Raw genomic sequence first — 27,786 nt, forward strand, 5'->3', positions numbered from 1 at the left:
TTTTACTACTCCTCAGTGTGTAGCAGCATCACTACACATTACTTGCTTTGTTTTAGTTCAGACTCAACTTTTTAGGTCAGACTCAATCGCATGTATCTTTCAGCAAGAAAAACTAAATGTTTTTCCATAATGTGTCCACTGAGGCTTTACCTACCAGGTAAATATGTACACCATCGTCTTGATTGTGTCCATGTCATCGTGTAACGCGACACAGCTGTGTGTTGTTCTCTGTGAGGGAGCTGATCACTCAGTGTGCCAGTCTACTGTGCTGATAACCTGCCTGCTGCATCATGAGGGCAGCATCAGACATGCATAGCAAGGACTGTGTCAAAGTGGCCGTCAGAGTCCGACCGTTCAACAAGGTCAGTGTGCATGTTGGATTCTGTGCATGATTTTGTATAATGAATTGATACATTGCTATTTATTGATGTATATACACATGGGGAAAGCTGTAGTAGTAGAAGTATTAGTGCTACTGTAATAGTGTATAGACCACAGTAAATATTACCACCAGTTGACCAGCTCAGTGTGGATCTTTGCCAGTTTATTGACAAAAGTGCAAACAAACAAACAGGATGATCTGATTCTAAGAGCATTTATTACTTTTCTACAAATAAGACACCAAACACAAAACAGTGAGAGCCCTCCTGTTAAAATGCAAAACCTGTATAACTAAATTGTTATCAGAAAACCGGACAGGTTTCTTTCCTTTTGCTTCTAAAGAGGAATTAAACATCAACCCCTCACTTTCCCTTCCTCCAATTATCCTTGAAATTCAGACAAAATCTTCCCACGCCCCTCTAATCTCTCCCTCTGCTCTCATCCTTTTAAATTTCCTTCTACCATTAGAGAGAAAGGGATGCAGGCAGCCGCTGTATCGTCTCCATGGTATCAAGCTCCATCACCATTCAGGACCCCCGTGACTCCCAGAGCCGCCGGTCATTCTGCTTTGACTATGCTTACTGGTCTCACAGCGGCTTCACACGAGACCGCAGTGGACTGTATCTGCCTGAAGAGCCTGGAGGACGATACGCTGACCAGGTCAGCTCCCAGTCATCCCAGCACAACACAACAGGCAAAACTGGTTAAAGCAGCAGTCAGAGAGTTGATATAAAATCCAGACTGTATATATGTAGGACTGTCCAGACAGAATATATATATATAATGAGGTGATCAGTGTTTGACACTGAATTACAAGTTGTGTACATACAATATATATCTGTAGCTCACAAAATATTAACCTTCCCCAGGACAGTGTGTTCCAGGACCTGGGAGTAGGTATCCTGGAGAATGCACTGCAGGTAGCAAACATCACATATTCAACTGTATTTATATCACAAAGTTTAGTGTTTCTGCACTGAAACAAACGTTTTTCTGTGCTGGTTAGTTAAATGAACAGTTTTACAGTTGTAAAGTTTGTTCTAATGTTGAACCTCCTGAAATGATGCCTGCAGGGTTACAATGCAACACTGTTGGCCTACGGACAGACGGGGTCTGGGAAGAGTTACTCAATGGTGGGATACGGGCCCAACAAAGGCCTGGTTCCTAAACTCTGTGACCAACTGTTTCAGGCCATTAGAGAAAACCAGGATACCAGACAATGCCAGGTAGACTGTGTGTGTGTGTGTGTGTGTGTGTGTGTGTGTGTGTGTGAGAGTGTGTGTGTGTGTGTGTGTGTGTGTGTGTGTGTGTGTGTGTGTGTGTGTGTGTGTGTGTGTGTGTGGCCCCACTTTCTCTAACAAGCTATTTCTGTTTTTCATCATTATTTACTAGCTGGTAGTGTTTGTGACAATTGTTCTAAATGTCTTTGCATTTGATGTCTACACAGGTCTTTTTCAGTATGCTGGAGATCTATAATGAGCAGGTAAAATAAGCAACACTAAGCAGATTTAGTATTCCTTCTTGTGGGCTTCTTTTTTTGTTCTTGTCTGGAGATCACATTGATTAAATAGTCACTGTTTTTGATAGATGACTAGCTTTCCCTCCTTCTTCTTCTTCTTTGTACAGTACAAGTATTTTTTGTCTTCTTACCTGTCCAGGTTGTTGACCTGCTGTCTCGGGCTTCACGAACTCCAGGGGGTCTCAGAGTCAGAGAGGAGCAGCAAAGAGGCTTCTATGTGGAGGGTCTCCGTACAGTCCCCTGTGACAGCGCACCACAGGTAGAGAAATCTCTCTACCTGTGGTGCATATATGGTGCGAAAGTGTATGGAGACACAAATTCTGTGAGACAGTCAAGGGGAGCTGGATAGATAGACTTTTTTGTATACTTGTGTATATATTTGGAATCATGTAAAAGTGTGAATTTTCAAATGTAGGTGGAGCAGTTGATGGAACAGGGGACCAGGACCAGAACCACCGCTGCCACTCACATGAACGCCAACAGCAGCCGCTCACACATGCTCATCATCCTCCAACTCAAACAGGTACCATAAGAGACCCCCTTTACTGTGCTTCACTTTGAGTCCATTTAGATAATACAGAGGTAGTGCAGAACTATGAGATTATATTTTGATTTAGGTTTGTCACATTATTCCACCCTATGCTTAAAACGTCTGATCAATAATTGATGGATTTTGTGTGCAGGTGTGTATGTACCTGTAAATGTGTCTGCATATTCTCAGATCTCATTAGAGATTCTACCAGCATCTGTTGTTGACATAACGGTGACTTCTTGTCAGATCTTTTCTAAAGAGAGCATCACAAAACAGTCCAACATTAACCTGGTGGACCTGGCTGGCAGCGAACGCCAGAGGTCATCAGGGTCAGAGGCTGACAGACTCAAAGAGGGCGCGGCCATCAACCTGAGCCTCACCACGCTGGGAAATGTAATCAGGTTGGTCCCCTGTTTAGTTTAATATAACTTTCATTTCACTTGGTTTATCAGATTTTTTTCACACCTTTTCCTCTGCTCTCTTCCAGCACCCTCGCTGATGTGGCGGTGGGGAAGAAAGTCGTCCATATTCCTTACAGAGACTCAGTTCTCACGAAGTTGCTGCAGTCTGCCCTGGGAGGCAACAGTCGCACTGTTATGGTAACTCACACTCTATCCAATACTTACATATTGTAGTACTGTCCTTATACAAAACCACTGTGCCCCCCTTATGAGTGCTCCTGTTATAAACACACTGTAAATATACACTATAAGCAGGTCAATGAGGTTATTTATTTAGTAAAATTCATTCATTTTCAAGGTTGCCACACTGAGCCCTGCTGATATCTGCTATGAGGAGTCTCTGTCCACCCTGCGCTATGCTGAGAGGTACAACAAATTATCAATGCAGTGTAAATAAAGTATAGTAAATCCTTCATTCCTGCAATTTTTTTGTTTTTCGTTTTTCTTTCTTTCTTCTTGGCTTCTCCTCTTGGCCTCATTTTTCCCTGTTCCAACTACACTCCCGACCCTCACCCCCTACCTCCCTGCCCCACATCTTCAGGGCAAAGCGCATCCAGAACCGGGCTGTGGTGAACGAGAGCCCCACTGAGCGTCTGGTTAAAGAGCTAAAGGCTGAAAATGCCAGACTGCTGCAACGACTGAGCCGGCTGGGCCAGGAGGGACGCAGAGCTAATGAAGAAACCAGTAAGACTCACTGACTAGAACAGAACAGAATTCATTATGTGAGGGTAAGAGGTCAACGTGTATGTATGTGTGTGTGTTCAGAGGAGCTTCGTCAGCTGTTGACCCACAACGAACTTCAGATCAGAGCCATTCAGACTCTGTGGGAACAACACCTGCAGGAGGCGCTGAAGGACTGGGAGCAACAGTATGCTAACATCACACAGGTAAACACACATTTAAATACACAATCAGAGATGCACACACTCAAGTGCACCCATTGTTGGCTTAGTGTAGTGTAAAAACACATGTATGCACACATACTGAAGGTGGTTAGTGGATTCTATATTGCTCTTAATTGTCCCTTCTTGCTGTCTCTTATGATCATCCATAATGTCTCTTTGCTGTCAGGAGAGGAGAATGATGCAGATGCATCCCTACATCCTGAACATCAATGAAGACGCTCAGCTGTCAGGGGTGGTCAAGCTTTTCATCCAGGAGGGTTAGTCTGTCTTCTTCTGTCTGTAACTTTATGTCTCTCTACTTCATTTTACCGTTTTAGAGGGAGGAATTGGAGTGGAGACTGCCAGACCAGCTAATCAAATTCTAATAGTCCCTTTAATACCATTTTAGTATTTTTCAGTTCATTACAACCCATTATTACCAATATGTGTTCTTCCAGATGAATGGGACATCGGCCTCAGTGACTCCTCCCCAAGATCCATCTCTATCAAGGGTTTAGGGTAATAAGTTTATATAAAGATCACATCAAGCAACAATAAAACATCACAAACCCAGTGCACAGCTAGATTAGAGACACTAAACAGTCATGTTTAGATGACTATATATACAATATACATGTTCTATTAAAGTGGATGTGAGTGATTGCACCTTGTGATTGGCTAGCGGCTTGCATACTCAGTGCATGTACAGTAGATGAGTGTTGGCTTGTCTGGAAACTTACTTAAGACACAATTTTCTATTGTGTGTTTGTGTGTCAGGATCCAGGAGCGTCATGCTGTGTTCAGGAACGAACAGCGCCGGGTAACACTGACCCCGTTTGCAGGGTCAAAGGTCATTGTTAATGGCAATTCTGTCTCTCAGACAACTGAGCTGCAGCACCTGGTGGGTCATATCACTCACAGACACACACACACAAAAACTTAAACTTTGTGATATGACTGTGATATTCTGTTGAAGTACACACACAAAGCATTTTTGTCTCCCTCTAGGATCGGCTCATTCTCGGCTCCAACTGCACCTACCTTTTCATAGGTTTTCCGTCTGAGAGGGGCGGGGATGACTGGAGCCGCTACGACTATGACTACTTCCAGTCTGAACTGGCTGCTGCCGAGGGCATCCACCTGGGTGAGCAGGAGGTTCAGCAGCAGGAAGTCAAAGAAGATTATTTCTGTTTGGTTGAATATTACGCATTTTTTCTGTCTTTTAGGTGAGTCCAGTGCTGGGTCTAGTCAGACAGACCCCAGTCTGCTGGCCGTCTTCTATGACTACATCAAACTGATGCCCATGGTGGCTGAGGTCAACCAGATGAGCCAGGAGCTGAAGAAGGTTTCTGTTTTTATGTTTTTGTGAAACTTCTTTAATTAAGAAACTGAAATAATTCCCCCACATAGAATCGCTTGAATCTGTTTAATGTGTTCATACTGGATGGCAGTTATGTTTGTACATCAAACAACACAGACATACCTTTGGTTTGTATGGTCTCATGTGGACATGGTTATGTGTTATAACAATTAATAAACACCTGCTCTTTATTGTCTATCCTGTCTGCAGGGGGTGGAGTTCAAGCTGGAGATCAAGAATCTGGCGCTGTCAGATTCAAAAGGCCACGATCTGGAGAAAGAGATTGTTATCAGAGTCACTTCTATGGAAAGCAAACAGGTCTCTTTCTGTACTTCCTGTCTTACACACTCAAAGTGGAGACGTTATTGCTGTCTGAATTGCACAGCTAGAGTAAAAAGCCACATACATAGCTTCTTCAGTTCTGAATTTTTGTTTCTTTGTTTAAATGTTTACACACTCCTTCCCCAGGTCTGGATGTGGTCCAAGGCCAAGTTTGTGAACCGTAAATTCCTGATGGAAGACGTCTACCAGCAGCATCAAGCTGAGCAGAGCAGAGAAAATGTAATCTAATAGAAGGACATTGTCTAAAGCCACTATGTGTATGATGTGAAAATATCCAACTGTGGCATTCCCCAATGGTAGTATTAAAAAAACAGTGTCAGACAGTTATTGAAAAAATATCTCATTTGTCTACAAACAAAAAAAGTATGTTATTAAAATAATTTGAGAGATACTGTAATCAAAAGATCTAGAAATCTAGAAGAAAATCTCAACATAGTCATTAATACCAGCCAGGACAGCTACAGTAGTTTTACCATTGATAGGTTTACATGTAAAAGCTAATTTTTATATTTGTTCTATCTTTGGTTTCTGCTGTCAGAGAGTAGAGGGGCTGTCTACAGCTGCGTTACCCAGAGATAAAGACCCTTTCTGGGATCCGATGGAGCCTCTGCTCCTGGGCACTGCTCACCTCTGGCTCCAGTCTTTGGCCTTCCGCATCCCTCTGGAGGAGCAACTGGAGGTATACATATCGACATACTGCATAAGTACACACACACACACACACTGTCAAAGTATAAGTAATTGTGTACATTTCTGCTTGTCAGATGGGGATTAAATAAAGAGTGATCTTTTACTGGTAATCTCTGTCGGCAGGTGCTGGGGTCAGAGGGCACAGAAGAGGCCATTCTACAAGCACAGCTGGTCCCCTGCACCTCCACCGGACTGTATGACACACACACACATACACACATACACACACACACACACACACACACACATATATATATATATATATATATATATATATATATTTTTTTTTTTTTTTTTTTTTTTTTGTTATATATATATATATTATTAGGAAATTATCTTTCTCACTTTCCAGCCCTCTGGGTGAAGATGACATCCTGATTGACCCGTCTGAGTTACTGGGTCGACGACTGGACTTCCAGCTGGTCCTGGAACAGTGTTGTGGCCTCCGCTGGATCAGAGAGGCTCACAATAGAGGGGTCCAAATTGGGTGAGGTTTGTAGTTGCATGTGAAGTTGCATGGAAGGGGATAAATCAGGCCTGAAGAGGGTTTGACGTACAGGGAGAATACAGAGAATTCCTTCAATGAATTACAGCACGGGAACTACAGGTCAATATGGGGCACAGCCAGGGGGGTCATCATGGATTTTAACACTTAGTGAAGACAAGACATCATGTAAGTCTGTGGTTAGTTACATGAGTGGCCTTGTGGGTAACATATCTTTAATGTCTGGGACAAAGCAAAGACGTGTGTATGGCACAGATATGTACTGTAGACCAGATGTGGAGTTTGCAGTGATGTGAGGGGTAGAGACTAAAGTCATGACAGATTTGGAATATTATCATCCTCTGGATTTAAGCTCGTTATTTTCTCCCTCCACTTGCTCAGTTTCAGGTTATTTGACTGTAGTCAGCCTCTCTACACTCCAGCTGTGTGGCACAACGTCAATCCTCTGTTGGATCACAGAGTTCACTTTGCCTCCTTCCACACCTCCCAACATCTGCTAGACTACCTGCAGAGCAGCGCTGTAGTTCTGGAGCTCTGGGGCCTCCAAGGTGACGATGAAGAGATGAACTGATGACTGAGAAGTGATAAAAAGAAATGCCTCTTTTACCTTTTTACTTTTGGACTGGAAGCATCACACAGAGAGGAAGATAGATGGATTCATGGGTAGATGTGTGTAGGTCGGTACTGTAGATAGGAAATCTATGTAGATGTTGAAGACCATGGAGTCACGTGTTTTGTAATTGTAAGATTGTAATTTCCCTTTGAATAAACAGTCAAATGTATCATTAAAACTGCTGCTCAGTGTTGGTTTTCTTTCTCAGAGGGCTGTACTGACTTGGTATCATGTCTGGAGGGAGTGAGGATGACCACAGAAGGCATCTTCATCATCGATGAGGCAGGCCCAACAGACACTGTCGTGAGTTTGAGCCTTGAATGATCCTTCATTTTGACTTTCCAGTACAGCAAGAGAAAATGTGGAATAATTTACCTGTTTCTACACCTGGAAAAACACCAAATGACAAACAAAGAATCAGATGCATGTAAAATCCAATACGTTTTGCATTAGCTGCACAAAAAATAAACTGTAAGATGTCATAGAATTGGAAAATCATATGGTAGACATCAATAATTATGTTTTTTTTCTATCTATTTATTTTTCCATTTTTGTAGTTGTAATTTGATTACAAGAAGTCATGCATAACATACCTACAGTATATATATACACAGTATAAATGTGTGTGTGTGTGTGTGTAGCCTGTAGACTCTGCAGAGCTCAGCTGTTCATTGAGAGCTCTTCAGCAGGACTTGGAGGAACTGAAAAGCATGAACGCTTCACTGAAGAAGGAGAATCAGAGTCTGAGGGAACAACTCAACACAGCCAGGAACGGTAACCAACACACACATCAAGGTTTGGATCAATTTGCTGTCAAATAAAACAAATTGTAAATAAATCAAACAGTTTATATGACGCCTTTACTTTACCTTGTAACAATACTTTGCAGACTGGTTTTTATGACATGGCACAATATTTGCATAGATGACATTTTGAAGAAATGTTATTTAACTAACTGATTTATCTATTCTCTTTCTCACACATCTTTTTCCTGTCTTATCTCAGGTGGGGACAGTATGCGTGGTCGGTCGGTTCGTCCCAGCTGTGATGCAGAGTTTGCTCGTGCTCTCAAGGTTTTCTACCACAGCATGACCTCAGTGAGGGGTCAGCTGCAGCGCCTGCGCAGACACAGACCCAGTGTACGTATTCATGCCTATCTGCAGCATTAGTATTAGTGAGCATTACTACAATAAGGCCTTGTTGATTCAAAAACCCTTGGCAATAGGTAATCAACAGTGGATCTATGGAGAACAATACACAATCAAGCACACACACAATTTAACTGGCATTTGTGAAAAGTCTCAGTAAGATTACAGTGAAGTGGCCGCAGTAACTGGTGAGGATTTCACTAATTTACCTACTTTGGTTGCTTAAATCAAAGATTTTTCTTGGGAATGGTATGTTTGGAATGAAAATGAGACTTTTTTTTTAATTTCAGACTGGCAGTCAGGGAATTTGATTCATGTCAGGGAATTTTACAAATGGTAACTTAACAAGAGTACACAGAGGTTATTTTAGCTGTTTGATAGAATCAGACTGCTTACAGATGTATTTATTTTCAGCTATTTGTTACCACAAAACCTGTAGAAGGAACATAAACAGACAGGAAAGGCATTTTTAGGTCATGTAATTTATAATCACGGCTGCAGTGACAAACCTGCTGGTTTTGTAATGATAAATGTTTTTTGGGTAGCTATTCTGGAAAAGCACAGAGTAAATTTAAGAGACAGTTGCTGTTACTAAGCCCCAGAGTATACTTGTGTATGGTTACATGTTGAAGTTACACTGACACTTATGAAACGTGGGATATTTTGTGTGTGTTCTCTACACTGTCAGTAAACTGTTGTGTGTTTTCCAGGAGGAGTCTGACCTGCTGGGGCTCAGATTGTTTGTGGATGAGCAGAGCCGTCTGCTGAGAGACTTCTCAGAGCAGCTGGAACAGAGCGTCTCTACACTCAAACAAGACGTAGCCGCCATTGTCCGCCGGAAACGAGAACGATCGGGAATCTGGTCATAACTGAGTAACTGTGACTGTACCAGTGTTGTCAAAAACAGATGTTGTTGATTTTGATATTGGATCTTTTGCAATGTTTAGACACTATCATCTATATGTAGGTGGTCTCATAGTTTTAATTACTGTTGTTTAAGAGCTATAATGTCTTTGTTCTGAAAACACAACATCCTGCCATTTTGGGAACCTGCATTAGAAATGTGGTCTCTAACCAAACTTTTGCATGTTAAAGCCAAAGGGATGCATAAAAAGATTAGATTACAAAAGTTTAGAGATTAAGATCATTTACTACTAAAGAAAACTGCCTTAACAGTGAACAACAGCAACAAAAAATCCTTTAAGTGTTTGTTTTAAATGCGTACAGATGTCATAAACTAGAGCTTGTCAAATATGAAGATATGAACATGGCGCCACAACTGGAACTGGTTATATGCAATGGAAAATCTTATTGAGTTACTAAGAATGTTTTATTCTGCCTAATGTACAAGATAACAAGGTAACATTTGTCATTCAGCATGATTATTTTTGGGGGGAAAAAGAAGGAAGGATGATCAGATGTTTTAACCACTACACCATTACCAGGTGTCAGAGTAAGATTACTATTAACAGAAAACCACATTTGGAACAAAACCACTTTAGTCCATAAAAAAAGTTTATTAGACGGCATGTAAAAGTAGTCATCACAGTTCCAAACTGCAAATAAATTAAAATGCAAATACAACTCAGTTTCAGAATTCACAATATTATGTTTTTGAACCATCATGGATAATGTGTCATATTTTCAAGCAACTGCAGTTCACTCTGAAGCTGCATCACAATATGAAATATATAAAATCAAGCAAGGAAAGCTTCTTCTCATATCCGGCAGCGAGGGACTGATATTAATTACAGGTGAACTGACAGAAATGAGATATATCACAGCTGAGACTGAGAGATTTCCTCTTTTTGTGTGTTGATTTCAATAGCGTAGTATTTACCACGGCATCTCTCGTTGTAATGTCCAATTTGGAGGTAAAAGCACAACGGTTAATGTTTGTAAGCAGTCACGACTTGGAAGTATACAGACAGTTGCTGTACAGTAGGTCCAAAAAAAGATAAGCGTGGGTACATTTACAGGAGGAGAGAGGCAGAAGGCAGATGTAAGGCAGATTAGTCATCAGATAGGACAGAAAATCTATGTACAACAGATATGAAGGTAGTTGGTCGTGAGAAACTTAAAACAGGTGTGTAAAGACAGACGGATTTAAACAGACGGACAGACAGGAGGAGAGAGAGGCAGCAGTGAGTCTGAATCAAAAGGCCAAAGACTTTGCCAGCTACATCTGAACTGAAGAGGTAGACTGAAAAAACACAAAGACAACTGTGGGAAGGACACACAGCTACTGTAGCTAAAGACATCAAACTAGTGTGTGTGTGTGTGTGTGTGTGTGTGTGTTTGATACATGGATCAATGATTTCCATCATAGTATATTTGCCTGGTTGAATTTTACAGTAGTTCCATTTTTCCACAAAATAAGCACCACCAATTTCACTTAAAAGAAGAAGGCTGATCGTACAGGTGAGGTAGGTTAATTGGGTCTTGAGAGAGGGAACAAAACACAAACTACAGAAAAACATGTACAACATACACTTACTGCGACAATTATTTAACAAACTATAATAAATGTCAGAGTAGGCGTAACAAGTGAAAACGACTGACTGCCAGTTGTCTGCACCTCTTTGGGTAGGTTTGAGTTTCATGTGTGATCAGAGTCTGTACAGAAGCAGTTTGAGTACATATCAGGTACACTGATGAAAATTACATTAGAAAAAAGCACTTCCTCTCAAAAAACAACTTTTTGTCCACATGAATGTGACAGACCTCAGTATAAAAGCACTGTTATCTGTTGTCATTTTTGAAATGAACTCCACTTTATGAGGCTTGAATGCAGGTTTAGAGAATCTGGGTTACAATATTCAGGATTTTCAGTTCAACTTATATCAGTACTCTTATTCCAGGGGTAGAGGGTGTCGTATTTTATACAGACTGTAAAGCTGTTTGAAATTTGTGATTTTGATAAATAAAGTTCACTTGACCCTTATTCTGCTTATTTGTTTAGGATTTTATGACATTAATTGGTTGGCTGACAACTAACTGAACATGTATTTGTTGAGTACACTGTCATCTTGTTTCCAAAGCTGCCTTTTCTATCTGTCACGCTAATGCCTCTGTGCAGAAGGGTCAGTGCTAAAATTGTTTTAGTCTGAGCTGGAATAAATGTCTGTGCATGTAAGTTAGTGCACACACATTATTCCAGTTCATTCCACCCAAAGATGTCGGTATTATATCACCATCCCTCTGGCTCTGAATACAACCCTTCTATAATCCTGGGATACACGAGGCTTCATCTTTTACATCCCTCCATCATGCTTTCTCTGTTCATTAGAACTAAAGAGTTTAAAACGTATATGACCACTTGTGTCTCTATTTCTCACTCACTCGCACATACACGCACACACACACACACACAGAGTGAAGCTTTCAGCAGCAGACAGTTTTCACAGTATAAAAATATTTCACTAAAACAGAGAGGTCCACAATTTCACACTAGGCCCGTATATTTGTCAGTCTCTGAAGCCACACAAAGATAAACGTCATTCATTAAGAGCTGCAGTCCAGGACAAACACAGTTTAGGAATAATAAAGTCTCAGTCTAGAGTCTAGACTGAGACTGAGATGAGTCAAGTTTTATGTGAGACATTACCAAGATAGTGGACAGACCATTTAAGATTGTTAAAAGCAATACTCGGCAGTGTTCACGTAAATATTCATGTAGGTCCAGCATGATGGTGTAAGATCATGATTTGGAAATAATGTCATCATAGGAGTGGTTAAACCATCTCAAGACCATGTCCAAACAGGTGTGCGATCTCCAAATCAGGGATCTAACGCATCACACATGTAAGTCTTTTTGTCCATAAAGTCTCCTTTCCATGTTTTCTCAGTGTTTGCTGTCCAGTGCTGGCTCTCGTTTACCTGGGCTCAACCACAACTTTTCCCTGAATCGTGTCTTGAGAAGCAGGAATCAACTGCTGCGTAAATTCAAATAAGTAAACATGCCTGTCTGGCTGGCAGTGAAACTAGCATGTAGCCACACTGCTAACAAATGACCAGCAAGGAAAATTCACCTCCACAGCAACCACTGGTACTGGTTCTTAGAGGAAAACACTTACACACTAAACAGACGGGTGTGTATCTGCCACCTGCAAACCTTCCTTTAAAAAGGCACCAGAAGCATCCTGACAATAATTTCCTGTGAAACTCTTCTCAGGCGCTGGTGCCGTCATTCTCAGCGACTTGGCTGTCACTTGCCGTGGTTCCATGGGTGATGAGGGTAGGCGGGGCCTCGGATACGTCTCTCTGGCTGCCGTGCCTTGAGGGGCCATCTATCTGATGGAGGCTGCTGTGAGTGGAAAGCGGGTGGTCCAGACGTGGCATGCTGCCATGGAAACTGCGCTCCTCAGTACCCCGGTAAACCACAGCATCGCTCCTGAGATGACAACATGAGAAAGAGAGGAAAGTGAAGAGGAGAAAGACACTACTTCCTCTGATTCACACCTTCTGACAGACAGACAAACAGGAAGTCATGAATTTCCTGCTCTACCTGTCATCTCGAGTGTGCCGCAGGCTGCCGTGGTAGCTGGTCTTGCTGTGGACACTGCTGGCTTTACTCCTGGTGGAGGCAGGGTGGCCGTGGTGGGTTCTGACCGGTTCATCAAGGTCATCTAAGACAGCTAAGTGGGTGGATGAGGCGTGCGTCGAAGTGCCCTGCAGAAGGATGAGAGGTCAGATAGTGTCCATACATGTCATGTGTTGCAAGCAGATGTGCAATGCCCAGTGGGAAGAGGAGAAGAGTGCAGCCAGTTTAGCCTGGCGAGTAATGGATCAAATAAAGCATGAAAGCGGGTCTTATATTCAGCAATACCAGCCAGGTTCTGACAGGTGCTTTTATCTTCCACTATTTTTGGTGCTACTACCACTAGTACAACCACAACTACTGATACTACTCTTGCTTATCTGCTGCTCCTACAATGAATATTACCATGATTCATAGTATTACTGCTAGATCACTGTTTGCGGTCCTACCTGTGTGGATGTTCCTCTGGACTTTCTAATGACAGGGGTGTTGGGTTCACGCAGCAGAGACTGGGCAAAGTCTGGCTGCTCCTGCAGCACCTGGCGAGACTCATTCACCCCACTGCTGCAGAGAGAAGATAGTGAGGGAAAGGAGACTCAGTAACATTTACATTGAGAACACAAAATCATAAAAGGGAGGGCCAACAGGACTCAAAACAAATAAAACGCATATAATCTCTCTTCTTACTCTTTTCGCCTGCGCCCATGCAGGAAGTTGGCCCACTCAAAACAGGTCTTCTTGCTGCCCACCCAGAAAACAGAGGGAATCCCCACCACCAACATCATCAGGTACTTAATAAGGAATATAACCATGGCCGGCTGACTGGTCTGCTCCACCTAAAGACAACAGAAATATTACATATTGAAATTACAATTACACATCACTGTAAGTTAATATGACTGAAGAGAACAGAGCACACGACAAACAGACAATTTTATGCATGGCTGGATACCTTTTTGTGTAGACTAGCATAAAATAACTCACATCCAGGCAAAGCATTTCCTCAACAGTAACACAGTAAAGAAATAATAAAAGCTTGGGATGCCTCTGAAACTACTTACACATTAAGGGGACCTCAAATATCCAGCACTGACAAATGTTTTTAGTCCAGTCAGTCATTGTGAATGATGGCGAGGTAATCCTAGAAAAACCCAGCTGCTTTAGCAGCTGAACCGCACAGTGTCTGCTCTTTCCTCAGTTGGTCTTAAACTTTGATGCAGGATACAGTATCTCCCACCAGAGGGCAGGAGAGGAACCAGTGTGTACAGTAAATACAGTTGCCTCAAAAATACACTTTCACTTTATACACTCACCATTTGTGATTAAAAAAAAAAAAAATCAACTCAGACCATGTAAAACCATCTCATAAAATAAAAACATCTTAGTCTTTTGTGGACAAACCATCACACTGTGAACCACCAAGTACATTTATCTCAGTATACCCAAAACTTTCATCACAGATGGTGCTCTCTTACACTGCCAGGGTGCTGGAGGGTGTATGTGGGAGCACAGCACTGTCTGAGAGGAAAATTTCTGTTCTCACTGACATGGAAGTGAGTAGATAATGACTCAATTTCCATTATGGGGGGATGTTTTTAAATGTGCATTTTCAATGTTTATTTAATTAAAAATCAGGAGAATAGTGTGGTGTCACAATCACAGACAAAGTAAGCGTCCAAATGTAAGCCCCTCTTTCTTGTTATTACATGGATAACTGGGAAGATATTCAGCACCACACGGTGTGGTGGTTACTGACCTTCTGCTGTATTTAAAATGTGTTGCTGTATCTGGAAAAATTCTAAAAAAAATCCTAGAGCGACATTTTTCTCTAATATTTCTTCTTCTTCTTTTTTTTTTTTTTTAAATTTTAGCCTTTACAACGCCTCCTAAGGCGACTTGTAGTTTGGGAGGTCTTAGGAGTTTCTACAGGACAGAAGAATTGGTTTGTCTCACCCAGGCTCAGACGAAATGTCTTGGATTAAGATCTTGAGATAAAGAAGAAGAAGCCCTTGGCCTTCAGTAATTTACCACCAAGGCATGCACATAAAAATAAAGTCACTTGAACTTGAACAATGCCCATACAATCTTCAATTATCCAAAAACTTTTACACACACAAACATTTGGATGGACCCCCCCCCAGGGTTAAGATCAAGTAACACATAGCAATATTGAAATTCCAGAGCTACAATAGGACGTTAAGGGGGTGTCTCTTCATGAGCTCATACATACACTCACACACACACAGCTACAGACACATGCACACATACACTCACGAGTAACATAAGTACTTGCACCTGCTGCCACCCTCTCTCATATAGTCTGTCAGTCACAAATTAGCTGACACACTCTTATAAAACCACTGTAACAGCACTCTGCCGTACTTAACATGAAACATAAACACGTTTTTTGAAGTCCAAGTTTTCACTTCTTATGATTTTATGTGAGAGACAAAAAACTTTCATTGCCTCGTGTATGTGCTTGCGATAGGGAGTGTGTGTCTGGGTTGTGCACATTTTTTTGGCTATTAATTTAGCGCCCAGCTGTATGAAACACCACACTTCCACCACTCTTCATAACCGCTACAAAGACCTATAGAGTACGAGAAGCAGAGCATGACTGAGCAAGCCCACAGTCAAGACGTAGAGTGAGAGAGTAGAGGGGTGGAAGAGAAAGACTGGCTTAAAGAAAGAAGTGTGTGAGAACCAGTACAGACTGAAAGACAAAGAAAGAGTAACACAGAGATGGTGGTTTTGTGTGGAGTTGGTCTTGAGAGCTGTATTACCTGAGCTAATGATGCATACTGCACTCTGCTCCCTCCACTCCACAAATACCTGCTCACTCAGCCACACACACGTGCAACTGGCCGCTCTCTCTCTCTAACTTACCCAAACACACACACACAGTCTCTGATGATTAAATGATCATTTTATATGATCACAGTCTTCTTTTTGTAGCTTATTAAAAAAAACAAAAAACAAACATAATGCCAAATAGTCTGTTATCAACATCCATTGCAGTTGTCCGTCGCTGTCCCTGGTTCAAATTTGACCTATCGTTTATGTTTTAGTTGTGGGAGCACACATTTTCCTGTGAAACGCGTGATTATTACCAACAGTTTGGATTTTACCTCAGAATAAAGTGGTTTACATAATCGAGCTGAACTGCTGGTTATAGAAATGATAACCAAAGTACTAAAATAAGACCCAAGTTGTAATGAACCAGAATTATACTTCAAAGAGTGCAGTATTGTTCTAGCTAATTTGGTTGTTTGTATGTACTTTGAGGATTGATTTGACAATCTTTCTTGACTTTCAGGCTGCTCTTATTTTTTCTGAAAAATGTTCCACTCTGCACCTCAGCGTTTCACTGTCTCCACCTTACTAATATTTATACAAGTAGTTATTATGAGTGAATGTGCGGCTACACTGCAGGTTCTTTTGTGTGCAGAGAAGAATGGTTTTATGAGCTACTCATCAGGGAAATATATCTTATGATGCCCGGGGACTTTATAAGATAATCTAAATGTACAGTTCAATTGATTTTTTTGAAGACTTAAGGACTTAAATGTCTTCACAAATGACATTCTTCTGCATTATCCAGTAGCCAATACTTAGTCTTGCACATTAAATGGTCTCAAATACACACTTTGGCTCTTGCCTTTCTCTCTACCTTGTATGGGCAGGGGATGTGATAACGCCTGCAGTTCTCCTCCATCCAGGTTGTCTCCCAAATGGTCCGGTAGGTGTGCTCATACACGTAGCACCCAATCACAGTGATCAAGGGGACAAGGTAGAGCACAGAGAAAACACCCATTCTGATCATGAACTTGACCAGTTTGGTCTGGTTCTCCTTCTCCAGAGGGATCTCCATGCGCACCCGGTTCAGAGCCACAATGCCCACTAACAGGAGAGAAACACCCACCTGAAGAGGGATAGAGAGACAAATGAGAAGTTGAAACTCAGTGACAGAATACACAAAGTTTAAATGACTAATTATTTTTTAAAGAGCTGGATGACTGACAGGCAGACAGGCCAAAAGTCAACCATCCACCCTTCCATTTATCCATCTCTCTCTCCATGGCTTCAGCCAACAAACCACACTTGTATCATTACATCCACCCACCCATTAATCTATTCACCCCTCCATCCTTCCTGCCATCCCACTCATCCACTCTTTCAGCCGCCCACACGCTCATTTATCTTCTGACTGTACTCACCGCCACGTTGAGGCAGAGCGGTGCCAGAACAAACCACCTCAGGGCGTCTATGTCATACAGCCCTATGAAACACACTCCACTGATCCCATCTCCTTCAATTTTGTTCAGGGCCAACAGGGTGACAGTCAGGGCCCCCGGAAGACCCCAGGCAACGGCATGGAAGAGGAGGGCTTTCTTCTCAATGGCCTCGCTACCCCATTTAGGCACAGCTGCCAGGAACCAAGTGATTGTCAGTATGACCCACCACACGCTGCCAGCCATGGTGAAGAAATACAAGACCATGAAGAACAGGGTACATGCCTGAGAGAGAGAGGAAGCAATAGATTTTGATCAATCAATCATGCGGGAGAAGTCAGAAAATCACTAATGGCGTTGTTTACATCAGGATCTATAGCATTTATGATCAATCTAACTCTTTAGATTTTCATATAAGGGTATGAAACAGCAGATAGTACGTACCAGTTACTGTCTAATAAACATGTATATTGGAGTTAAAGAGATCAACACTTTGAGTTGTTTCATGTTAAAAATGTTTCAAATTGCTACTTAAACATCTTGGTCAAATTAATGATTATCAATCATGTGAGAATACACTCCAAATCTTCTTTATTTTTAAAAACAGGTTCTTAGAGAAGGTTTTTTAGCCCTATAAATACTTACTGTAGCTAATTATTTTTATTTCCAGTACCTCAAAAGAAAATAAAAATTAACAATTAAAAATTATTTAAAAATGGATAAACTGTCAAGCACATCACACACTGAAAAGACTTCTTAAAAACTAGAAACATTCCCATGAGATCTGTGATGTTAGTGTGATGTTAGAAGAAAATGACCTAAAGCTCTCACCTTGTTGTGTGAGCCCTGTGTTATGGTTGAAGCTCTGAACTGCGAAGGGCTGACCGTGTTACACGCTACCCTGTCTTCCAACAGGAACCCCAGGAAGAACACCAGCGACACCATAACATAACACACAGCGTAGAAGATGATTGGTCTCTCAGGGTATCGGAACCTATTGAGAAAGATTGAAAGAACACTGATTTAAATTGAGTGTTTCTTTCCTATTTCTTTTTAAATACATTTTGGAAATGTTTTAACACATGTGTTCAGATAAATAACACTAAATAAATATCAATAATATTCAGCCATTCAAACCTTGTCACATCAATGAGAAACGTCAGGAAGGTGAACAGTGTTGCAGACAGACAGACAATGGAGACAACTCCGATGAAGTAGCGGATGAAGGTCAGCTGCTGCTGGCTGAAGTACATGGAAGGACAAGGAGCAGAACAATCCTTCCTTCCCATGAAAATGTAACCCAGGTCCGGGTCGATCTTGAGTTCTCTAGGGCACCAGAAGCCGTAGTCTCTCTGGACAGTCATGGATGACTGGTCAGTGGGGTCAGAGCCTGTTAGCAGGTCCTCTGGACGAGGATAGGACTCATCACAATCTGGAAACCTGGGAGAGAGAGCAAGTAAGACAGATCATGTAGTTGATTCTGCATTTTATTTTGCTGTGAACAGAGAAACCTATGAGGAAAAATCCTCTAGAAAATACTAGTAAGACATGGTTGGATATAACAACGTTGAATTGAGAGATTGAAAAAGTGAGCTAGGGGAGGAAGAAAAGATAAGAAGTGGCTGTATGGAGATGAGGAAGAGAAAACTAGACAGTCAAAGAAAATGAGAACAGTAGCAAGATGCTAAAGTTTGGAGTTAGGTTGGTTTGAAGTGTAGTTGAGGTTGGCATGAGTTCAAAGAGAAGCAGCAAGCAAAGGAACAGTGCAAATATATGCAAAACACATACAGTATTACAGGCTCAATCCTGAGTAAATATGCAGTATATATTCAAAAAAGAAAAAAAATAAATTTTACCGGCTGTATTATCTCAGACGCTCCAACACCCAGTTTGTGACATCGTTTACAGTTTTATGTGCTAAGTTGATTTACAATGTAATACACATACACACCTGCTACACTCCATGTCATCTGGCCAGGCAACTCCAAATATCTCCATCAGTTTATGGCACTCGTCCTTGGCCCGCTGGCAGAGGGATCGACATGGCATGGACACCTGGCCATACACGGTGCACACTGGCGCATACAGAGCACACAGGAACATCCTCAGGTCAGCACTGCACACTAGGTTTACCATGGGATGAAAAGGCTGTGAAGGAGACAGAGGAAGATAGAAGGGAATTTTTAATTTATGTTTGTACCTGCCATAAAGTCTATGACAAGAAACTGAAAGCATAAAATGCAGCAAGAGAAGAGGATAGAGTGTTAAGAGTTTAGTCAGCTAGTGCAATATAGTGTATCATATAATGGTCTCAAAGCTCTCCTGCAAACACCTACACATTTCATCTTTCTAATGTTATTTTTTAATATCAGTCAGAGCCACCTTGACAAGATTGTTATTAAATCTGTCATGTGCGTAGGAAAGAGTGCATCTCACACACACACACATAAATAAAATTAACTGCTATCAGTGGCACATATGAGAAGGCTCATATTTAACCTGAAATAGCCATCAAAGAGGATGGAGGGAGAAGATAGGTGTGCTCTATCTCTTCTGCTGCAACTTACACTACTCAGTATTCCATCAATATTTAGAAGCTTATGAAATATGTACAGCAGCAATCATATTACCAAACATCCCTTTGAAGTAGGGTATAGCAAAGACAGACCTCTGAAGGCTGAGCCACAGCCATGTGTCAATACAGTGAACAAACAAACAGCAGGGCTATCCGCACACTGAAGATTATATATTCTGTTCCCTGTAGTGGTGGTTTAAAGGTTAGAGAGTCAGGCCTGTGACATTCAAGCTGCTGGTTCAAATGCCCAGTATGACTGAAAAAATCTGGAGGGATGAAAAGGACAAGTAGCTCTCTTACTGTAACCCTTCTTTTAACAACTACTGCTGACAAACCCTTTGTGAGTTGCAGCACAAAAACGCTGCAGCAATGATCGATTGTCAGAGGTCACTCAAGCAGTGTGGCCGGTACTGCAACATCTCTTTTTTTCTTGTTGATGAGGCAAGAGTTTCTCTTTTCAGCTAGTGGCTACTTCTGCTCATGCTGACAAATGAATAATTCATCAATTTGTCCCAAAAAACCTGCTCTTTCCATAGAAATAAAATCAGGACTTAAATACTTAAAATGCACTGCAGCACATTAAATAATATGTACTGAGACGTGTGAATGTGCACACAGATTGAAAAGCGTGTGAGTAGCTTGTGTTTCTCTCTCGACTACTGCATTTTAATGAAGTACCAAAGACACAGGCTTAATAACCCTGTCTGGTAAAGTGCTCTGAACTAATTTAAAAAAAGACTCTAAATTAAAAAAATCTTACTTGAGCAAATTAAAGTACTACAAGTGAACTGCTCAGATCGTCTTAAACAAATGTTTATGTCAATTTCTGCTTGGGTGTAACACACACCCCAAAAATATTCAATACATTTATACATACATATACATATATATGTTGCCTGCCAGCAACATTATGTGCACTGTGTGCTGTTAAAAATACATTTATTGTACTGCAACAAACAGAACGTCTTCCCCTGCTTCACTAATTGATGCAAAGTGACCTGCATCTGTTCAGTCATTAAAGAGTTTATATCATCTGGCTGCACTAAAGCTGAGGTTTCCAGTCAGCTTTTACATACCACATAATAGAGAAATCAGAGCAGAACCATGAAAGCAATGAATGGTGACGAGTAATGAAACAAAACACTTGACCGCACACAATACTGCAGTGTGTGTATGCGTGTGTGTGTGTGTGTGTGTGTGTGTGTGTGTGTGAGTAAAATTTGTACATGTGATAAAAACAGTGCACTTTCAATGATTGCTTACAACAAAAGCTATGTCTGCTTACAGAGTGTATAAGTGCATTCGTGCAAATACCCACACATCAGTGAATGTGTGTGTGTGTGTGTGTGTGTGTGTGTGTGTGTGTGTCTGTGAGTGGAGTCAGGCCTATTGAGCATGTTTTGATCGTTCTCAATCGTTGCGTTCTAGATCTGCACATTGGAGAGATGTTCCACCAGTAAATGGGTGCAGTGGTGCGTGATCTGTGACACAGTTTGGAGTATTGCACAGAAACATGTGTAAGCATGAACGCACACACACCACTCAGCTTCATTGAATAATTCACAGATTTTACAACCAGTGCTTTTTTCTTCTTGTGAGTGTACATGTAAGCTTCCTTGTGTAGTAGGGACAGAGAAAGTAAAGAACCATATGAACTTTGGTAGTGGGCTAAACCTGATCGCTGAGTATACAAGCAATTAAATACATTATGTGTAGACTGAATCTTTGTCCCACAAAGTGAATATAAGTTACAAACCAAACCACCATTACATTCTTTCTGAAGAAGCCTCCTCAACTCCAGCTCTTATTGAGGAAGTGCAGCCAACAATGGTGGAAACTTTACAGTCTCTGCTAGCCCAGATTTATTTATTGGTTTACTTTTTTTTTCTTTTTTACTGTGTTACATACTGTATGTATATGTTAATAAAAACTCTTGGTTCACATTACATCAGAGGTACTGATGTCAGTTGTGCTTGACATTGTCTTATTTATGTCTAGGCCACAACATTTATCTAGGGCTGAACAAAATTTTATCAAAATCGCAATATGGCGTACTGCAATTTTCAAACCACAGGAGGTGCAATATTTGTTAAAGGCGAAATATGTGTTAAAATACCATTTTTAAATTAAATATTGTCATCCTGGCTTAAACATCATATTCTACAGACTTAAGGAAACATCTTTGTTTGGTACAGATCCTCACAAAAATCACATCAATATAATTTTAATGTTTTTCAATGAAAATGAGAGTAATGATGTAAAAATTCCCTCTAATATCACAATTGCAATATTAGTCAAAATAATCGCAATTAGATGTTTTTTCAAAATCATTCAGCCCTAACATTATCTATGAAATCTGTTGTCATGTGTCTAATGGAAAGTATTTGGATCAATAAGAATCTAAAAGTCTTGTATTGTCAGTATGAAAAAGTGATATTTGGTCCCTCTGGAGCACTGTCTATCTGCTCCTTTCTGTCTGTCCACCTCTCACATACACTTCTGGTCAGAGCTTGAGGCCACACTTAACTGAGTAGCAGTAGCTTTCTGCATCAGTGTGTTTCACCAGCCAACAGAATGGAGCCTTTCTTCATGTCTCCTCATACTAACTCCAACAGTGAATGTGTGTGTGACTCACATTTTGCGTGTCCCCATTCTGCCCATTTCTCCAGTGTATTTAAGGTTATGCGTGTATGTTGTCATTCTCCTGGTAACAGAATTTAAGTATGTCCCACTTACTGTGTATTCTGGTGTGTGAGTGTGTAATGCTTGTGTGCAGATATCTGTGTGCAATTATTCTGACAGTCAGGGCAATTGCCCCCCACCTCCCGCCACAAAGAGAATATTGATATTAAGTGGCCTAACTGTGCCGCCCAGCGAGAGAGGAGGGGGGAGGCAATCAGCTTTCCATAGAGGACGACTAGAGTGAATTGTCTGGCATTTTGTAGTCAGTTGGTGATGGAAAAGCAGGGAAAGGAAAGCGGAAAAGCCTGGAAACCTGGCCTGAGGGTGTAGGCAGACTACTACCACAAGATAGAAAGATGTGGAAGAAGGAGATAGAGATAAGGGAGAGGAGGATACAAGGGCAAGATGAAATGTAGTGCATCAGCTTCCTGCAATCGATCTCTTCCTTCCTGCTTGTTTCTCTCTTTCCTTCCTTTCTTTCTCTTTCAAAGTGTAGTGGACTAAATCCACTTAATAACGCAGGACAGAATTTGCTTCACACACTAGATCTGTGTCTTGGAATCTCTGCAATTTTATCTCAACAAGCAAGAAACCATTCAGTGCACCTATGCTGAAGCTACACTATATCATGTTGTTTGTTTTTATGGAATATCACTGATCAATGAAACAGCCAAAGTTCATTTAAAATTGGTTTGCATAAATCATGCAAATTCACAAGGCACTGCCATGACTGAGAACATTAATTAGCTGGGATATACGTAACTCAACACACGCAAAACATAATTTCTGTACAAGCGTTTCAGCACACAAGGATGACGTTCCATCTCCCATCAACACAATTTATGATTGATAGATCAAAGCTGCAGTCTACAGCTGTTTGGGAAAAATACTCTGGTCCTTTACAATGGTATGGTAACAATGCGTCCTTAATGGTTATGTATCAGTTCTGCATCCTTCTATCATTAAAGCTATTTATTTTCTATTTTTGAACATTATGAGAGTAAATATACTAATGTAATTAGTTGCCTGACTTTTTTGGCAGATCACAACAGCAGCAGACTCATATAAAGTTTGAAGACATGCAATGTTTTCAAGCTAAAAGCTTAAATGTGTTAAAATAACAAGATCCGGCATTTCTACAGTATGTAATTTATTCAACAATGTCGTGGCAACAACAGTTCACAGCCCCCGACTAAAAACTCTGATGAGATTGGTCTGAAAGTAAGAATGCCTTTCTGCTATCGTCTGTGTTGCTGCCTTGAAGTACAAGACACTGTGGTGGACGACACTAACCCTGTTAAACTACAACTCAGGTCAAAATGACACCACAAAAATGTCAAAACTAAAAAGTACAATGAAAGAAATTGTACTAAACGTACATCATGCAGAAAATAAAATCTACAATGATCAAAGGTCATCATGCAAACCACATGCTAACAAAACGCCATCCATCATGTACTGTTGTTTACCAACTTGACGTTTCCTCCACACTGATTTAAAATGCTATGAATGGTGGCTTGACCTCAGCTATTTGGCGACTACATTTTGTGAAAACCATTTCAGAGAAACATTTCAACGTTCGCAAAATCATCCCTCATAAGTGCCCTTACTGCAGTATGAGTGCTGTTGATTCAACTGCTGTGCAGGGGAAGCTTATGTATAATGAATTTTGGCATCCAAATAGCACAATGGGGGGTGCTTTCCTATTATATCAAGTCAAACCTTTAGAATAAAACTTTAGACTCTTAAAACCTATTTATTTTTGTATTTCAGGAAAACAATTCCACTCACTTTCGAAAAAAAATATTTGGACATTTTTGCGCAACAATGCTCGGCACCCAGAGTTTGACAGGACACCCCTGTCGTCTCTCAAGCTATTCAGCTGGTAGCTGTGTAGAAAAATATTAGGTTGCCACTAAACCACTAATAAATACCACTAATAGACTATGCATGTTTGTGTGAGTGGGTGATATGGACGGGCAATTGTGAGCGTTCGGAATGAAAAGAGGAACGGAGAAGCAGGGTGGGTTTTTTGACACAGAGGAAAATGAGAGAAAAAGCTCCTGACCGGTCCACCTCTTGTTCAATAGAGGGATTAAGTTTCTTTCTCTTTACTCCCTCTCTACGAAAAACCCAGGGGGAGGGAGAGAGAAAGAGAGAAAAACTAAGTAAAAAAATCAACAAAGAAAGACAGAAAGAAAGAAAAAGGCATGCAATTAGCAGTCACGTAATGCAAGCAATTCTGCATTTTGTAAACAAGAGAAAGATACCAGTAACTGCTGTGAGGCAGGTAGCAAGAGGAGAGCAGAGTCATTTACTGGTTAAAAAAAAGTTGTAAAGTGCGTAAACATCACAGTTCACTAAAAAGTCACTAAACAACCACTGGGGTTTATTATGCACCATTAAACATACAGTATGTAATATAACATAAATTTAAACTTAAATCATTTTAAGTGATCTGAGAAATGCTTGAAGTATTGTTAAGCATGTTATATTAAACTCTAAGCAACCATTACAGCAATTTCTCCCACTTTCTCTGTGACGAAGGTGAGGTTGTACTGATCTGGATTCAGATCCAAAATGAGACAACTTATGTGAGTTTTTGGACATGTATAATGTGCTTGAGTAGTCAGTTTAGCCAGTGGGAATTTTTTTTGTGAGTGTGTGTGTGTTTGTGTGTAGTGAGGTGATGTGCTTAGAGCGGTTATAGAAAATCCAGTTAGCCAGCTCTGCAGAAACTCATACACATTGTCAAGTGTAGGAGGAGGGGGAGGAAGAGAGGGAGGGAAGGAGGAATAGAGGAAAAAAAGGAGAAAAACTAGAGTGGAATGGAGAAAAGAGTGGTGGTTTCCCGTTGGATTAGGGAGTCAAATGGGTTGGAAGAAGTGTTTAGTAGTGTGAGAACCTGAGACACACATATACACACTTCCTGAAACTGTCAGCAGCTTTGTGTTGTGGTCAGATCAAGGTGACAGGCTGTTGGGTCTAAGCCTCCAAAGAAACAGCTCCTGTTCTGGCAGCAATGCCTTATTCAAAAGAATCTCTTTTTTTTTTGTTGCCCAAGTTTTCAGTGTTCTGACGTTCAACAAAAAATATCATGGAATAAAAATTCTACAAGTGGTGATGTTGTCGTTATTTTTCATTGACTTTATGTTGTTACTGTGTTGATTGTGATGTCTATTCCAATAACAATCAGACTGCCTGAACAGCTCTAAAACCCACTGAAAACATAAATTCTGGACATTTTTTCAGCCTGCATGTTTTGCTGATGAGATTTTTCTGGAACATTAATGTACACTATCTTTGCCTATCAAGAAAAAAAATCAGCAACCTCAATCCCTTAAATCTGCACATTAAAAAGGACTAAAACGTTGCTGTCTTAATGCACTGGCAAAGTGAATGTACCATTTTTCGTACCTCTCCCTGACACATGAAGAGATACTTAGATGAGAAAAAATCTGCTACTAAACCTTGCCAAAGCCCATCTGGACATAACACCCTCACACGCTCTCCATCTATTTTTCGTCCTCTCGTGCCATCTCTATCTCACACTGTAACTCACTCTCTCACTCTCTTACTCTCTTAGTGGTATGTCAGGCCCTGCAGCACAAATGCTGTCAGACCACATCAGCCCCTACCTCCATTAGCTCGCTATAACATCCCTGCAACATTCCTTCTCTACTTAGAACTAAATCCTCAATTTCTCTCTGTCTTGCTGTCTTTTTGCAGAAACTAAAATATTCCCCTTGGCATCAGCCTCTCTCCTGCCACTCGTTCCCTCTATTTTTGTTCCATCCACTCTAACTATTAACTGCATCCTACTTCACTGCATCAATATACATTAGAGTCAATTAAATTCTCTGTCTCTACAGTGTAAGCGGAGTGCATCGTTTCAGTTCACGATCAAGTAGCAACTATATGATCCCTGCATCTCCCTCTTATTCACCACTCACCCCCTATTTTCTATTTTATCTTCTAAATATACCGGTTTTTCTTGCTGCTGCCTCTCATTTTTACTAGCTAGATTTCATCTCCAGCTACATTTTCTGGTTTCTTGCTCCATAACTCACACATGATAAATGTGTTCACAGACAAATTAACAACACATACACACACTGGCTATGTGCCTGCCTCCTCTCTCCTCTTACACCCTCGTGAGAGAGACAGGCGTTGGCCATGAATAGATGAACTGAGCGGACCGCGATGCTCTCCTCCCTAATCTCTGAAAAGACAGTTAAGAAAGGGGCACCCTTCTCTCACACTCTCTCTCCGTCTTTCATTCATTTGTTCATTTATCCGTGTCCATCCATCCTTCAGTCGGGAGGACCGGACAAAGCCGTTAATGGCATTCCCCCTCACGTTCACCTCCCCTCCTCCTCTCCTCCTATCTTCTTTCTCCTGTATTCATCTCTTCTTTTCCTCGCCTCCCATTTACTCCTGGCAATTACACTGACATGCACTTGTCCTCCTCCTCTACCTCTCCTTTTTTTTTCTTGCGACATCAGCATTCATTGACTTCCCTCCTCTTTCATCCTGTCATCTCATGTTTGACAAAAAACTCTTAGGCAATAGCGTCAACATACTCTGTCCCTCCTTTGTTCTCTTCATTATTTCTTCTTTAACATGGTGCACCTTTTCTCCTTATCCCTTAATTCCTTTTCAGTTACCCAATTTTTCTATTATTTTATCATATTCCACAATTGTCTATTTACTATTTATCTGCTAAGAAATCACAGTACAACCTGCCAACACATTTTACCTGTTATCTCAATTTTTCCTCACTAAACTTTCAATGCTGTCAGACTTAAGTTTTGCTATTACGCATCTCTTTTGCCTTTGACTCACTTTTATCCTGTTGTCAACTGTCTGCGTATCAATCCCATAAACATGAACCTTATTTTGTAGCATTTTTGTGTGGTGCTATTTTGATTTATTCTACTTTCTTGAACATACACAGTGATGATTTGATGTATTTCTAGCCTCAGTCCCAGACTGCATCTAACTAATTCTGTTTTCCCATCCAGATTTAATTCTGGAAAGATCCATTGAGAAATGTTTCAGTCTGGTCAGATATGTACAACCAGTCAGTTTATATGATAAACCACTGCCTCTCTAAACTGCTGTCTGAATGGTCCATTTCTCGCCTTGAATATATCCACTGATTTGGTGGATGGTTTAGGATAAATGTGACATTATCAGAACAAATGCCATGCTTTTCCAAACCAAAGACAAAGATAGTCTAAAGAGCAGTATGTTCATCCAATCAAGTGTAGGAAAGGTTCATGTTAATGTCTGAATTAAAGAGAGAACTGTCACTCATCT

The 27,786-nt window shown here is 40.9% G+C and overlaps 2 protein-coding genes across 4 annotated transcripts in view; one reads left to right on the forward strand and one right to left on the reverse strand.

Annotated features, from left to right (window-relative positions):
- Positions 1–207: 207 nt before the first annotated feature.
- kif28 (kinesin family member 28) lies at positions 208–10,024 on the forward strand. Of its 2 annotated transcripts, none has more exons than XM_067592542.1 (27): positions 208–362; positions 850–1,041; positions 1,251–1,301; positions 1,455–1,607; positions 1,829–1,864; positions 2,040–2,159; positions 2,316–2,423; positions 2,679–2,833; positions 2,920–3,031; positions 3,192–3,259; positions 3,435–3,577; positions 3,659–3,780; positions 3,965–4,055; positions 4,236–4,296; positions 4,555–4,678; positions 4,786–4,921; positions 5,004–5,122; positions 5,348–5,455; positions 5,606–5,698; positions 6,018–6,158; positions 6,293–6,363; positions 6,522–6,656; positions 7,056–7,222; positions 7,496–7,590; positions 7,929–8,061; positions 8,293–8,426; positions 9,146–10,024. In XM_067592542.1, the coding sequence occupies exons 1-27, from the start codon at positions 291–293 to the stop codon at positions 9,302–9,304; spliced, it is 3,099 nt and encodes a 1,032-aa protein (XP_067448643.1). In that variant the 5' UTR covers positions 208–290; the 3' UTR covers positions 9,305–10,024. The 2 variants fall into 2 exon arrangements, with proteins under 2 accessions (XP_067448643.1, XP_067448635.1); XM_067592534.1 differs by having other exon boundaries at positions 209–362; positions 7,929–8,082.
- Positions 10,025–10,218: 194 nt separating this feature from the next.
- LOC137184666 (frizzled-3-like) overlaps positions 10,219–27,786 on the reverse strand; it is a 32,755-nt gene continuing 15,187 nt past the window's right edge. For both annotated transcript variants that reach the window (XM_067592555.1, XM_067592563.1), the window contains 9 exons: positions 19,159–19,355; positions 18,345–18,647; positions 18,039–18,201; positions 17,193–17,492; positions 16,646–16,897; positions 13,663–13,811; positions 13,425–13,539; positions 12,943–13,106; positions 10,219–12,828 (listed from right to left, as the gene is read on the reverse strand). In XM_067592555.1, coding sequence (XP_067448656.1) covers positions 12,606–12,828; positions 12,943–13,106; positions 13,425–13,539; positions 13,663–13,811; positions 16,646–16,897; positions 17,193–17,492; positions 18,039–18,201; positions 18,345–18,647; positions 19,159–19,355 — 1,866 coding nt within the window. In that variant the 3' untranslated portion in view covers positions 10,219–12,605. The remainder of the gene's footprint in view (positions 12,829–12,942; positions 13,107–13,424; positions 13,540–13,662; positions 13,812–16,645; positions 16,898–17,192; positions 17,493–18,038; positions 18,202–18,344; positions 18,648–19,158; positions 19,356–27,786) is intronic.

The sequence above is a fragment of the Thunnus thynnus genome, chromosome 1, assembly GCF_963924715.1.
Source record: "Thunnus thynnus chromosome 1, fThuThy2.1, whole genome shotgun sequence".
NCBI lineage: Eukaryota > Metazoa > Chordata > Actinopteri > Scombriformes > Scombridae > Thunnus > Thunnus thynnus.